Here is a 12,891-nt window from a genome sequence, read left to right as displayed (position 1 = left end):
TATTCATTTGACTATTTGTAAAGATACAACAAATTTTGAAGTAGCTTTCAAAACATTTTAAATGTTCCTGCTTATCTTAAAAGGTGGCCACAACTGTTTTAAAGCCAGTAGCTCAAATAGCATTAGCTAGTTTAGGTTCTTTTGTAGGGAGGATATGGGAATCAGGACTCCTAGCATTTTCAAGAATCCTGCCGTATAAACTGGAATCCTGGGCCTCTAGAACAGTTGAGTTTCAGGATATCGCATCCAAAATAGAGGGGAAAGGAATTGTTTCCGTGCCTATGTTCCTTTTCCTGAGGAGGGGAATTTAAACCTTCATAATAATTTCAGTCTAAACTGTGTATTCCAAGAGCAAAATAATTTGAGGGTTGCCCTTGGTCACGGCTACCTTCAAACGGTGTAAATACAATCTCTGTGGCATCTGGTATTGTTTGATAACTTGTATTCCCTACATTATTTGAGCAAAGTCAGGAAGTAGCGATAATACCGCCGTCACTACTTTGCCGACAGGGGAGCAGAGGTTGCTTCTCACGAAGTCGCCGTTCGCGTATTAAAAACGCCTCAATTAGGGGGACGGGAAGGGGTCGGCTATCTAAGGATTGCATTGCTCCGAGCAAGAGTTCCTGCCAAACCTGCGCGTCCTGTTCTGAATTCTTACCCTTATTTAGACCTCGTCACCACGCCCGTCTGGAAACAACCAGACAGGTCACTGGTTAAAGGAAGTGACTGCCGGCAGCTCCTGACCCGGAATCGGATCCTGGCCCCGCCCCCTCCGCCAGACTTCCTCCTGCAACAGGCGTGGGTCACGCTTTCGCTCGCTCTCTTTCTGCCGCCATCTTGGTTCCGCGTTTCCCGCACAGTAAGTGCTATCTTCTCCGCTACTTTTTATCCGCAGCCATCCGCCTTTCTTGCGGGCTGAGCTGCCCTGAGGACTGGGAGCTAAGGAAAGTTGGAGGTTTTATGGGGCCACTGAGTTCCCACTCGGCCCTGGGCAGTGTGGCCTTGGGGGCCTCCGGACAAAATGGGGTCTGCTGTTGGTGTCCTGGCAAAAGCAGGGCATAAAGGCTGCTGGCCGGGAGTCCAGGGCTGGGGAGATGAGAGCAGGTGCAGTGTTGAGGGTGGAAGTGGGAACGTCTGCTGTTGGGAACGGCTTCACGAGAACCCAGAGGATGTTAAGGGGTCACAGCTTTGGAAACCCCTCCCCCTGCGGGCGCGCGAGGACTCCCCCCCCCCCCACACACACACACGGTTTTTACTGTGACCAACGAGTGTTGAGACATAAGGCATCCTCTTTTCTCTCTTGGTTCCCGATAGTCGGCAAACGGGAGTCCTGAAAGTCCTAGCCCGGGGGAGGGTGGGGGTGGCTTCACGGTAGCGTCCGAAGTCTCCCGTGGTCGGGAGCCAGACCGGCATCCCCTCCCTTGGATTGAGAACGCAGTGGTGTTGCTCTTTTGTGGGATTTGAAGTGTGGATTTGGACTTCTGGGCACTGGGAAGTCCGCTCTGTGCGGAGTGAAGAGGAGCGGCGAAAGCAGGTGATTCTCTCGTTCAGAGATCTGAAAACGTCATAGTTCACCTATGTTCGCTGCTTTGGGGAGGGTTGTCCCAAACACCCTTACGATTTTTTTCTTAACAGTCCTCTGCAGAATTTTAAGAATACTTGACTCTCGGTTGGGAGCTGGGATCGGATCCTAGTCAATTCAGGCCTCCTTTTTATTCCCTTCCTTCAGAAATGCCCGGTGAAGCCACAGAAACCGTCCCTGCAACAGAGCAGGAGTTGCCACAGCCCCAGGCTGAGACAGGTAGGTTCCCCTAGACCCTTTGCCGTTAATTAAGATTGACCCTGAAAGCATTTGGTGGGTAAAGTGACGAAGAGAATACACTTTTGTCTTTTAGTGTTAACACTCATTAAAGACGGGACCGTAGCTTTACCGTGGAGGAGAGTCCGTAATATTAACTGATATCCTGAAGGGACTTCGTTAGGGAGTAGAATAAAAACAGTATATTTAAGATTCAGGAACATTGAAAGCTCCCTGATTTGCTTTGTAGGTTATGGCAGCTGCCCCAAAGAGAGCTCTTCTGTGAAACCCTCCCCTCACATAGGAAAACTGAGCAGGGAAGGGGCTCAGTGATTCTTACCTATGGGAACTAGGTGACACACTGGCAGGCCAAGGAGACCTGAGCTTTTGTGAAGTTCCAGCCAGCAAGTTACATCAAGGTTTTAGATGGCAGTGCTTGGCATTGTGCCATCATCACATGTCTGGATGAGATGTGCTGGTGGTAAATGTGTCATACCGGGCCTCAGGGCCCTCCTAGATTGGTTAACTTGTTTTATGCATTGGTGCTGAGACGTTTCTAGTGTGCTGGAATGTCTGCATCAACAGCTTGTCTGGAACCCAGGATTGAAATAAAGCCTTCCTTTAACAGCTTTTCAGCTTTGGAATTACTGGATGTAGAGCATAGTGTAAAGGCAAGTTTTGAATTCTGATTAAAATACATCTCTCTAAAACTTGAGAGGGGCTAGTGGGAAAACTATGATAGTCTTTTTGCTGAGTCAGTTGTGCAGAACTAAATGAAGGGAATTTTCAGGCTGTGACCTGTGACTTCCATCCTTAACTCATTTTTCCCCCTTTATGGTAAATTCATTTTAAAAAAAAAAAAAAAACCTCCACCTGTCACTTAAGGGCAATTTTTGTCTCCTTCTGGAATTAAAATAGAGTTGTTTATAGTAGAAAGCATTAAGGTTCTCCCTCCGCACCTGTCTGATTTTAGCAGCTGGAGGGATTAGTACAGCTGCTGGAAAGGAAAGGAGGGGGCCTCTGAGCTGCGGAATGAGCTATGTGAAATCCTTAAACTACAGTGGATTTAAGGAAGGTAAAAGATAAGGGACTGGTCTCTAAACCTGTAATGTCAGTGCTGAACAAAATTTTAGAGAATCTGGTGAACAGCTTGATTTTACAAATGTGGAGACTGAAATTCAAATGAACTTAGAATAATGTGGTTTCAGGTTTCAAAACTAACGCTGTTTGCTTCTGAAGCAATCCTTAGTGCTGTTAAATTTATTCCTGTATATTCTGAGATTGCACAGTAGGTTACATAAAAGCAAGTGCTAGTGATGATCGCTTGGTTTTTTGTTTTGTTTTGTTTTTTTAGTAACTATAATTAAATAATTATTTGAATGAGGAAGCTGACTCAGGGTATTGGGTACAGTATCTAAAGCAAATAATGTGGGGCTAATCCCATCTTGAGGTCCAGGCAAAGGAAAACACTCTGCAAGTTGCAAGTTCTGATTAATATGTTTGAGAGCATTTGCACTGTAATCATAAGACTTTGACCTACTCACTCTCCAGGAGAAACTGGTTGAGCCACTAGTCTTTTCTGTAGCAGGATACTCTCAGTTGAGTACATTGTGAATTTGGATTCTATAGGCTTTCCTTTTTTAATACTCCCATCTAGATGTTAAGCGTTTGTTGGTCTAATCCTGTGTTACCTACTGATTAGTAAGCATGATTTTTTTCATCATTCAGAAAATCTTTTGCTTAGCTTTACACTAGTGCCAAATACTGGTCTATTTTGGCAGAATGACTTACTTATCCAGATTAAGGGGTGGAGATCCAGTGTATTCTCTCCACTCCAGTTCAAAATAGAACCACAGTCTGGTTTAACAAGTTGGATTACAATTTCATAATACAGTTCCTATCCTTGTGACTAAGCTCTGTCCCTTGTGATCTAATTCATCTTAGATTGATGTCTGAAGAGGTAACATTACCTAGAAAGGTCTTTAGAGACTGAGTCCAGCCGTTTGTGGTTGATTGTTTGGAGTTAGTAAAATGAGGTATAGAGAGGCTAAGTGACTTAGTATTTAATACTTAGTATTAAATTCTAAGAGTCAGATTTTTCCTGACCTAGTGGAAGCCTTAACACTAAAAGACCTGTTTTTTCTCATTCAGATCTGATTCCCCATCATTATCATCATTCACTAGCTTCCTTGTTCCAGTTTTCAGTATTTCAGTTCATGCTCCTTGGGTGGACGGGGTAGAACTGTTCTAGTGGTAATTATTTGGCCTATGAAGAAGACATGGTTCATTTGAGGAGGAAAGGGAAGGGCACAACTGGGAAAAGGTAGAAAGCATGCTATTCCCAACTCATTCCTGGGCCTGTGCTCCCCATTTAGAGACTATTAGGCTGCTGTTAAGATTGTTTTCTTCACACTAAAATAGTTCACTTATTTTGGTAGAACTTGGGAAACAAGAGATGAGGAAAGGAGTGTATTGTTACTTGACCACTGAAGTATGTTTGGGGAAGGTTGCTATCGCTTGTCACCTTTGTCTAATCCTGTGTGGTGACTTTCATTCTCAGATTTAAAATTCCAGTGTTTCCTGTGAGAGGCATGTTGTAGCAGGTTTGGCTGTATAACTCACCTTTGTTTTTTCCCTCCCTTTTCCTTCTTTATTTCCCGCCCCCCTCTTTTTTTTTCCTTTCTTCCAGCTGTGCTTCCTGTGTCTTCAGCCTTGAGTGTCACTGCTGCTTTAGGGCAGCCTAAAACTACCCCTACCCCTCCTTGTTCCCTGGCCCCTCAAGAGTGCCCCCTGGCAACCCCTCATCAGCCTTCCCCGTTACTTTCTCCCTCTGTTGCCTCAACCCCTTTTGAAGCTCCTTTTTCCCAGTCATCCACTGGGACAGCCCTTCCTTTGGGAGCTATCCCTCCCCCTGCTGACACCCCAACTTTCCTACCAAACCTAATGGGGCCTCCCATCTCCCCAGCTGCCTTAGCTCTGGCCTCTCCCATGATAACTATGAAAGGTGCTCATTCCTCTTCAGCTCCCTTGTCTCTGGTGGCCCTGGCTCCCCACTCAGTTCAGAAGAGCTCTAGCTATCCACCTAACCCTTTTAGTTCACCTCCTTCGGTTGCAATGGCTGAATTGGGATCAGTGACATCTCCGTCAACTCCCATTGCTTCCACAAAACCAGAGACCTCTCCCATTCAGACTTCCTCTCAAGTAGTCCCTAATCCAAAAGATATCCCCATCCCTCCAGGTATAGTCAGTACTATTCCTTCCCATCTTGTAACTCCTTTGGCCTCTGTTCAATCTGGAATAGCCTCATGTCCTCAGATGCCACCTGCCACTCCCCTGGACATCCCTTCCCCTCAGGTCAAAGGTATCCCTGTTTCCTCAGCTCTGACTTCTCCACAAAATCCAATAAGTCTCAGCCTGAAGGGACCCATTAGTCCACCTGCTGCCTTATCTCTTTCAGCTCAGTCTGTGGCCCCTGATGTCCCCCCAGTTTTCCTCAGTTCTCTGGGCTCTCACCCTGCACCTTTTCATCAGAGTTCTCTTGGTTCTCCAGTCCCACCTTCAGGTCAAACAGTCTCTAATGTTCTGTCAGATCCTATAGAAGATACTGTTTCTGTAGATCACTCTTCTGCAGGTGCCTCTTGCCCTTCTCAGAGATCTGTGATTCCTCCCCTTCCTTCCGGAAATGAGATGGTTCCTGCTGGTGAGGTGGTTCCAGTGGGGGTTCCAACTTCCCCTTTGGCTCTGACTGTTGACAGAGGCCCCTCTACCATCACTGGCATAGCCTCCTGCAGCCCTTCTGGCTCCTCAAATGTAGCTACCTCTTCTCCCTCATCTCCTACAGCCTCTCTCATTCTCAAAGACTCTCCTAATGCTACGCATCAGCCTTTGGTGGCCCAAATTCCTGCTGCTTCTCCGGGGAGCCTAGACTTGAAGAAAGCTCCTGTTTCTTCTGTTGGAACCACTCCACTTGTGATGACTAGCCCCTCTACAATTTCTGCAGCACCTGTTACCTTTGAGGTAGCCACTTGTGTCTCTCCTTCAATTTCATCAGGTCCCATAAGAAGTAAGGATTCATCTTATACTGCCATGGTTGTGGCTCCCAAAGAGCTTCCTGTTTCTCAAGTAACCACCACTCTGGGGATACCAGTCTCTCCACCTGTGCCAGCTCCCACTGAGGACCCCAGATGTCTCCCTGTTTCAGGATTAGTAAAGTTCCCAACACAAGGTCTCCAAACTGCACCTGCCTCTGCTATGGGAGTTTCATCAGCCCTCGTAGCCCCTAAAAATCCCCCCTGTCTCCAAAGTACATCATCTTCTCTGGAGATAGCTCTTTCTCCTGAAGCCACCTTAGCAAAGAAAAGCTATGTAGAGCCTCTCCCCGTAGTTAAGCCGGGCAGTGCTACTCCCTCTCCTCTGGGTGTTAACTCCCCAACCTCTACAATGAAGACAGATTCTTATGCAAACCCAGACCCCATTAGTCTGCTTTTCAAAAGTTCTCTCACTACCACAACTGAAGCTGCATTTCCTTTGGAAAGTGCTACCATTGATGGGATGGCTCCTACAACTGTCAAAGGAACCTCCACTCTTACAACTACAGCCAGCCCTCTTACAGAAGGCACTGTCTCTTTAGCTTCTAAAAGCCACCCAACCAAAAAGGGTATTTCCACTCTTACTACTTTACCTTTGATCCCTCCAGCCTCTGAAAGTTGTCCTGTGGCTCCAGCTGTAACTTTATCTCCCCAGAATCTTTCTCCTTCTCCAGCTACTGTGGCACACGCCCCTGAAACTCCCGCATCTGAGTCCTTTCCCTCTCTTCCTCCAGCTGGTACTCGTCAAGGTGCAAAGAAAGTTCATGGTATTTCTCAAACCTTACCATTGGCACCTATGACATCCTCTCCTGAAGGGTGCCCAGCTGAGGACTCTGGTGCTTCTGTTACTGCATCTTCCAAAGGAACTTTCCTAGCTGACTCCCCATCTCCTTTAGGGACTAGTGTGTCTCCTCAGTCTAAAAGACCTCCAACCAAGAAGGATTCAGCTTCTACTACTACTACCTTAAGTCTTGCTCCTTCTGTTTCTAAAAGTGTACCTGCTATCCCTGATACTTCTGTTGGAAATCTGTCATCCCTTATTTCTCCAGTTGAAGCATCCTCTCTTACAGAGGCCAGTCTTTCTTTTCATGTCCCTAAAGGATCACTAGCCAAGAAGCATTCCCCTACTCCACCATCCCCCGAAGAGTCTCCCATTCCCCCACCTGTGGCTCCTCCTTCTCCCAAAGGAGGACCAGCAACCCTATCCCCTAAAGAGACCCTCACTCCTCTAGCTATGGCTCCTTCCCTCAAAGAAGCCCCAGCAACTCTGACCCTCAAGGAGTCTCCCACTACTCCATCTCCCAAAGGGGCCCATGCTTCCCCCAAAAGGAGCCCAGCAACTGCATCTCCCAAAGAGGTTCCCATTCCCTCAGCTGTGGATCCTCCCTCTACCAAAATGGGGCCAGCAACCCCTTCCCCTAAAGAGACCCATGCTCCTCCAGCTATGACCCCTTCCTCCCCAAAAGGGAAGCCAGCAATTCCATCTCCCAAAGAGGCCCCCACTCCCTCAGTTGTGGCTCCTCCTCCACCTAAAGGAGGGCCAGCAATCCCATCCCCTAAAGAGACCCCTGCTCCAGCTGTGACTCCTTCCTCCCCAAAAGGAGTCCCTACTCCCCACAAAAGGGGCACAGCAGCCCCATCTCCCAAAAGAGCCCCACCTCCAAAGGGTGACCTCATTCCCCCAGCTGTGGCGCCTTCCCCCAAAGGGGACTCAGCAGCTCCATCTCCCAAAGAGGCCCCCGCTCCCTCAGTTGTGGCTCCTCCTCCCCCCAAAGGGAAGCCAGCAACTCCATCCTCTAAAGAGACCCCTGCTCCTCCAGCTGTGACTCCTTCCTCCCCCAAAGGAGCCCCAGCAACTCCATCCCCCAAGGGAGCCCCAGCTACCCCACCCCCCAAAGGGGCCCCAGCAGCCCCATCTCCCAAAAGAGCCTCACCTCCAAAGGGGGACCTTACTCCCTCAGCTGTGGCTCCTTCCCCCAAAGGGGACCCAGCAACTCCATCTCCCAAAGAGGCCTCCGCTCTCTCAGTTGTGGCTCCTCCTCCCCCCAAAGGAGAGCCAACAACTCCATCCCCTAAAGAGACCCCTGCTCCTCTGGCTGTGAATCCTCCATCCCCCAAGGGATCCCCAGCTACCCCACCTCCCAAAGGAGCCCCTGCTACCCACAAAGGGGCCCCAGCAGCCCCATCTCCCAAAAGACCCCCACCTCCAAAGGGGGACTTTACTCCCCCAGCTGTGGCTCCTTCCCCCAAAGGGGCCCCAGCAGCCCCATCTCCCAAAGGAGCCCCTGCTACTCCCAAAGGGGCCCCAGCAGCCCCATCTCCCAAGAGAGCCTCACCTCCAAAGGGGGACCTTACTCCCCCAGCTGTGGCTTCTTCCCCCAGAGGGGACCCAGGAACTCTATCTCCCAAAGATGCCCCCACTCCCTCAGTTGTGGTGGCTCCTCTCCCCAAAGAGGGGCCAGCAACCCCATCCCCTAAAGAGACCCCTGCTCCTCCAGCTGTGACTCCTTCCTCCCCCAAAGGAGCCCCAGCAACTCCATCCCCCAAGGGAACCCCAGCTACCCCACCTCCCAAAGGGGCCCCAGCAGCCCCATCTCCCAAAAGAGCCTCACCTCCAAAGAGGGACCTTACTCCCCCAGCTGTGGCTCCTTCCCCCAAAGGCGACCCAGCAACTCTATCTCCCAAAGAGGCCTCCACTCTCTCAGTTGTGGCTCCTCCTCCCCCCAAAGGAGAGCCAACAACTCCATCCCCTAAAGAGACCCCTGCTCCTCTGGCTGTGAATCCTCCATCCCCCAAGGGATCCCCAGCTACCCCACCTCCCAAAGGAGCCCCTGCTACCCGCAAAGGGGCCCCAGCAGCCCCATCTCCCAAAACAGCCTCACCTCCAAAGGGGGACCTTACTCCCCCAGCTGTGGCTCCACCTTCCCCCAAAAGAGCCTCTTCAGTCCCCAAAGAGTCTCCAGCAACTCCAGGCCCCAAAGGGGCCCGCACTGCATCAGCCATGATTTCTCCCTCCCCTAAAGAGTCTCCGGCCCCCAAAGAGGCCTCAGCAACTTCATCCCCCAAAAGAGCCCCAGCTACCCCATCCTCCAAAGGGGCCCCTGTTTCCCCAGCTGTGATTCCTCCCTCCCCCAAGGAAGCCCCTACTTCCCCAGTTCCTGTCACATGTCCCTTGGGGTCCACTGCCCCTCAGGCATCTAAAGAGCTCCCAGTAAAGAAAGGCCTCACAGCTCCCAAAGTTCCACCAGCCAAGAAGAGTTCTGCTGTTTCACCTCTTGCATGCCCAGATCCCTCAGTTCAGAATGGTACTAAGGGACCCCCTTCTACAGTGGCTCCAGTCCCTCTCCTAACAGTCTCCACTCAGAAAGTTTCTGCTCCGAAGACTCCAAAACCCCTCCCTATTTCTCCCTTAAAAGGCAAAGATTCTTTTCATTCCCCAAAGGGCCCCTTGGCTTCTGAGTCTGAGACATTTACCCTTTCAGCAACAGATGCCTCTGAGAAGGTCCTTCCTAAAGCTGGATCAGCATCTGTCTCTCCAGCACCTACTCCATCAGTCTCTCTGCCTGTTGCTCCCTCCCCAGTTCCCCCTCTGCTTCCTAAACAGCAGTTTTTGCCGTCCTCACCCGGGCTGGTGCTGGAATCACCCCATAAGCTCTCAGCCCCTGCTGATGAGGATGAGCTGCCGCCTCTGATTCCCCCGGAACCAATCTCAGGGCGAGTGCCTTTCCAGCCGGTCCTCGTCAACATGCCCACCCCCAAACCTGCTGGGATCCCTGCCCCAACCCCCTCTGCCAAGCAACCTGTTCTGAAGAACAATAAGGGTATTTGCCTTGGTTTGCCGTGTGCATGGTGTGTTGCCCACAACCCTCCTGGGGGCCACCCACCAATACTAACAGTAGGATGTGCCGCTTTTTCTGGTATATCTGCTTGTGTTTGGACATAGAACATAGAATGGTGAATTTAAACGCAAAAGCTCTAGGAATGTGAAACAGAATCTTGGTTTTCACCTCAGATAGTCGATTGTATATCCTCTTGTGTAATGTGGTCCAGACTAACCGTGGGTTTGCTGTCGTTTTTACCTAACTGATCTGATGTTGAAAACCAAGACCTACTAGACCTTTAATTTGCTCTAATCTCTGTCACATCACTAACCTTGTCCCTGGGCCTGGGATTTGCTTATCTATTAGGAAATCTGGAACTATCTGAATTTTTCACTTCTTAGACTTAGTAATAACCAGTGCCCAGGGACTCCCTTTTCTTAAAAGACCTATTTTTCCTAACCTGAGAATGGTACAGGTGTTTGCTTTTTCCTTCAGTAGTCTGTTGATGCTTGGCCTTTCAATTGAGGGAAACTTAAAATTTGTGAATTATGTTTGGAAGAAATGGGAGAGGTCACAGGGCAGTACCTAGCAGAAGTGACTATTAGAACTATAGATTGGCATCATTGAGTAAAACCTTCAACCTATGTTAGACCAAACTGCTGGGGTAAATGGTTTGAAAATAAGGCTAAATGTGTGTACACAACTGCTTCTGCCCTCACCCAACCCACTTTAAAGGATGAAGGGAAAGTGTATCCTCCCCCAACCCCAGTCTTCCTCCACAATGTGATCTTACTGTTTTTTTCCCTTAAATAGTATTTCTGGAGGCACCTTGTCTGCCAGAACCTTTCTGGGATGATTGGGCTGTTGGGTAGAATTTGGGATTATATACATCCTTGGTATTTGCCTGTGCCAAGAAGTGAAGACCTTGAGGGAAAGGAAGCAGTTACAGTATACTAACTGCTCAGCTGTATCTATTAATTCATTACTTCTCAGGTCTGGGGCTGGGTCTTTAATGGATGTGTACACACTAGTTTGTGACTAAATTGGGGGCTGTCAGACTGGCTTCATACAAGTCAGTTGGTTTACATTTAATTTTGTGAGGTCTAGCTTAAGCTATTGACCTCTAGTCTGAGCAGGCCATGGTGAGGTGCCTCTTGCTTGTAATCTCTACTCTAAAATAGTAAAAGTTATTTGTCATCTTAGGGTCTGGAACAGAATCTGACAGTGATGAATCAGTACCAGAGCTCGAGGAACAGGATTCCACACAGACAACCACACAACAAGCCCAGGTGGGTATTGTGTTATTTACTAGTGTAAATGCTTAGGTCAAGGAAGCGTTGGAAAACCAGTGTTGATCAGAAAAGCTGTCTTAATGTATTTGGAGCTGTGAACCTTCATAAAGGGAAAACCACATGGGGATTGTGGTATCCAGGTCTTACATTCCAGTTTACTCGTAGCTGTTTGATCTTCTTAGCTGGCAGCAGCAGCTGAAATCGATGAAGAACCAGTCAGTAAAGCAAAACAGAGCCGGAGTGAAAAGAAAGCACGGAAGGTAAGAGTTTAAGTTACAAACAAAGATTAAAGGTTATGATGAAGCAACTTTAGAGATGGGGAACTGTTGTGGAACTCTTGGTAGTGGTAGAATCATGTATAGTTAAACTAATAAAAGTTACTATGGCAGAAAACCCAGGAAAATCAATTCCATATTCCCATGTAAACTTTTCTTAGTCCACAAAAAGTCTTTGCTTAGTATGTAGTATTATTTATTATTAAGTTCCTTACTTTCTGAGGCTGCTTCTAAAGAAGCTGAAAACCTGATGTTCTTGTCTATTCTTTAGGCTATGTCCAAACTGGGTCTTCGACAGGTTACAGGGGTTACTAGAGTCACTATCCGGAAATCTAAGAATATCCTCTTCGTCATCACAAAACCAGATGTCTACAAGAGCCCAGCTTCAGATACCTACATAGTTTTTGGGGAAGCCAAGGTAAGGAGAGTTTTCTTGGGAGTTGCTCTAGACCAGGGTTTCTCAACCTCAAGGCTATTGACATTTTGGGTCAAATAATTCTTTGTGGTAGAAGGGCTGTCCTGTGGATTATAGATGTCTAGCAGCAGTATCACATCCAGTTGTGATAGCCAGCAAAATTTCTCAGCATTGGACAGATGTCCCCTAGGGAACAAAATCACCCCCTAGATGAGAACCACTGCTTTAGACCTAAGCTACTTCTTTGTCTGACAGTGATATATAATCTGAATGAGGCCAGCAATTTAAAGCTAAAATTAAAATTAAAGTAAGTTAATGTGAAGTGGGTTTAGAGTAGGAATTTGGAAAAGACAAATGATTTCTTTCATTTCCTGCAGATTGATCTACTCACATGAATGTTTTTTCTGCCCTGTAGATCGAGGATTTATCTCAGCAAGCACAGCTAGCAGCTGCTGAGAAATTCAAAGTTCAAGGTGAAGCTGTCTCAAACATTCAAGAAAACACACAGACTCCAACTGTACAAGAGGAGAGTGAAGAGGAAGAGGTATATAAGGAAATCTTTTGTAGTTTTAATACTCTCCAAATGATAACTATGTTTGTATTGATGGGTGGATTCTATATTGTTTGAGACTCTTGAACTCCTTTGAGTTAAGTAGCTTTTGAGTAATGTTACGAACTATATTCAAGAGATGCCTGACTTTTAAGAACTACTGAAGTTGTTCTTGCCTTTAATTTATTGTTTTCCCTCCCACTCTTACAGGTTGATGAAACAGGTGTGGAAGTTAAGGACATAGAATTGGTCATGTCACAAGCAAATGTGTCGAGGGCAAAGGCAGTCCGAGCCCTGAAGAACAACAGTAATGATATTGTAAATGCTATTATGGTAAGTGTCTGAGCCTTTATTCCTTGACTCCTTCTGCCCTGACCAATTATGGGTGACTTTATCTTCTGTGCTCTGTGCTTAGTATCAGCCAATTAGGAAGCCTTATTCCAAAGTATTCTGAGTTGCCTGGGGGTTTTTAGTGCCCTGACTTCTCTCAGTTTTTGCCTGTAATGACCTCTGATGCTCTTTTCTTTTACAGGAATTAACAATGTAACCATCTGAAAAGAGGACTTTTTTTGGTGTTTCAAAAGAGTAACTGCAGCTTGGTTTGAAATTTGTACTGTTTCTATCATTAATAAAGTTATGGCTTCTTGTTGGA

General features: G+C 47.6%; 1 protein-coding gene and 1 long non-coding RNA gene across 5 annotated transcripts in view; one reads left to right on the top strand and one right to left on the bottom strand.

Annotated features, from left to right (window-relative positions):
• Positions 1-758, bottom strand: part of LOC123619403 (uncharacterized) — a 56,339-nt gene extending 55,581 nt beyond the window's left edge. The window contains exon 1 of one of the 2 annotated variants that reach the window (XR_006728003.2): positions 659-758. This is a non-coding gene — a long non-coding RNA (uncharacterized LOC123619403). The remainder of the gene's footprint in view (positions 1-658) is intronic. The other variant, XR_012510567.1, reaches the window with a different exon arrangement.
• Positions 719-12,891, top strand: NACA (nascent polypeptide associated complex subunit alpha). 3 transcript variants are annotated; one of them, XM_074374698.1, is made up of 9 exons: positions 719-859; positions 1,730-1,801; positions 4,488-9,707; positions 10,911-10,996; positions 11,182-11,259; positions 11,546-11,692; positions 12,105-12,233; positions 12,450-12,572; positions 12,772-12,891. In XM_074374698.1, the coding sequence occupies exons 2-9, from the start codon at positions 1,732-1,734 to the stop codon at positions 12,784-12,786; spliced, it is 5,868 nt and encodes a 1,955-aa protein (XP_074230799.1). In that variant the 5' UTR covers positions 719-859; positions 1,730-1,731; the 3' UTR covers positions 12,787-12,891. The 3 variants fall into 3 exon arrangements, with proteins under 3 accessions (XP_074230799.1, XP_010962124.1, XP_045379252.1); XM_010963822.3 differs by lacking the exon at positions 4,488-9,707 and having other exon boundaries at positions 772-859; XM_045523296.2 differs by lacking the exon at positions 4,488-9,707 and having other exon boundaries at positions 825-859; positions 1,704-1,801.

The sequence above is a fragment of the Camelus bactrianus genome, chromosome 12 (assembly GCF_048773025.1).
Source record: "Camelus bactrianus isolate YW-2024 breed Bactrian camel chromosome 12, ASM4877302v1, whole genome shotgun sequence".
In the NCBI taxonomy this organism is placed as follows: domain Eukaryota; kingdom Metazoa; phylum Chordata; class Mammalia; order Artiodactyla; family Camelidae; genus Camelus; species Camelus bactrianus.
This window is presented reverse-complemented; position numbering and strand designations above follow the sequence as displayed.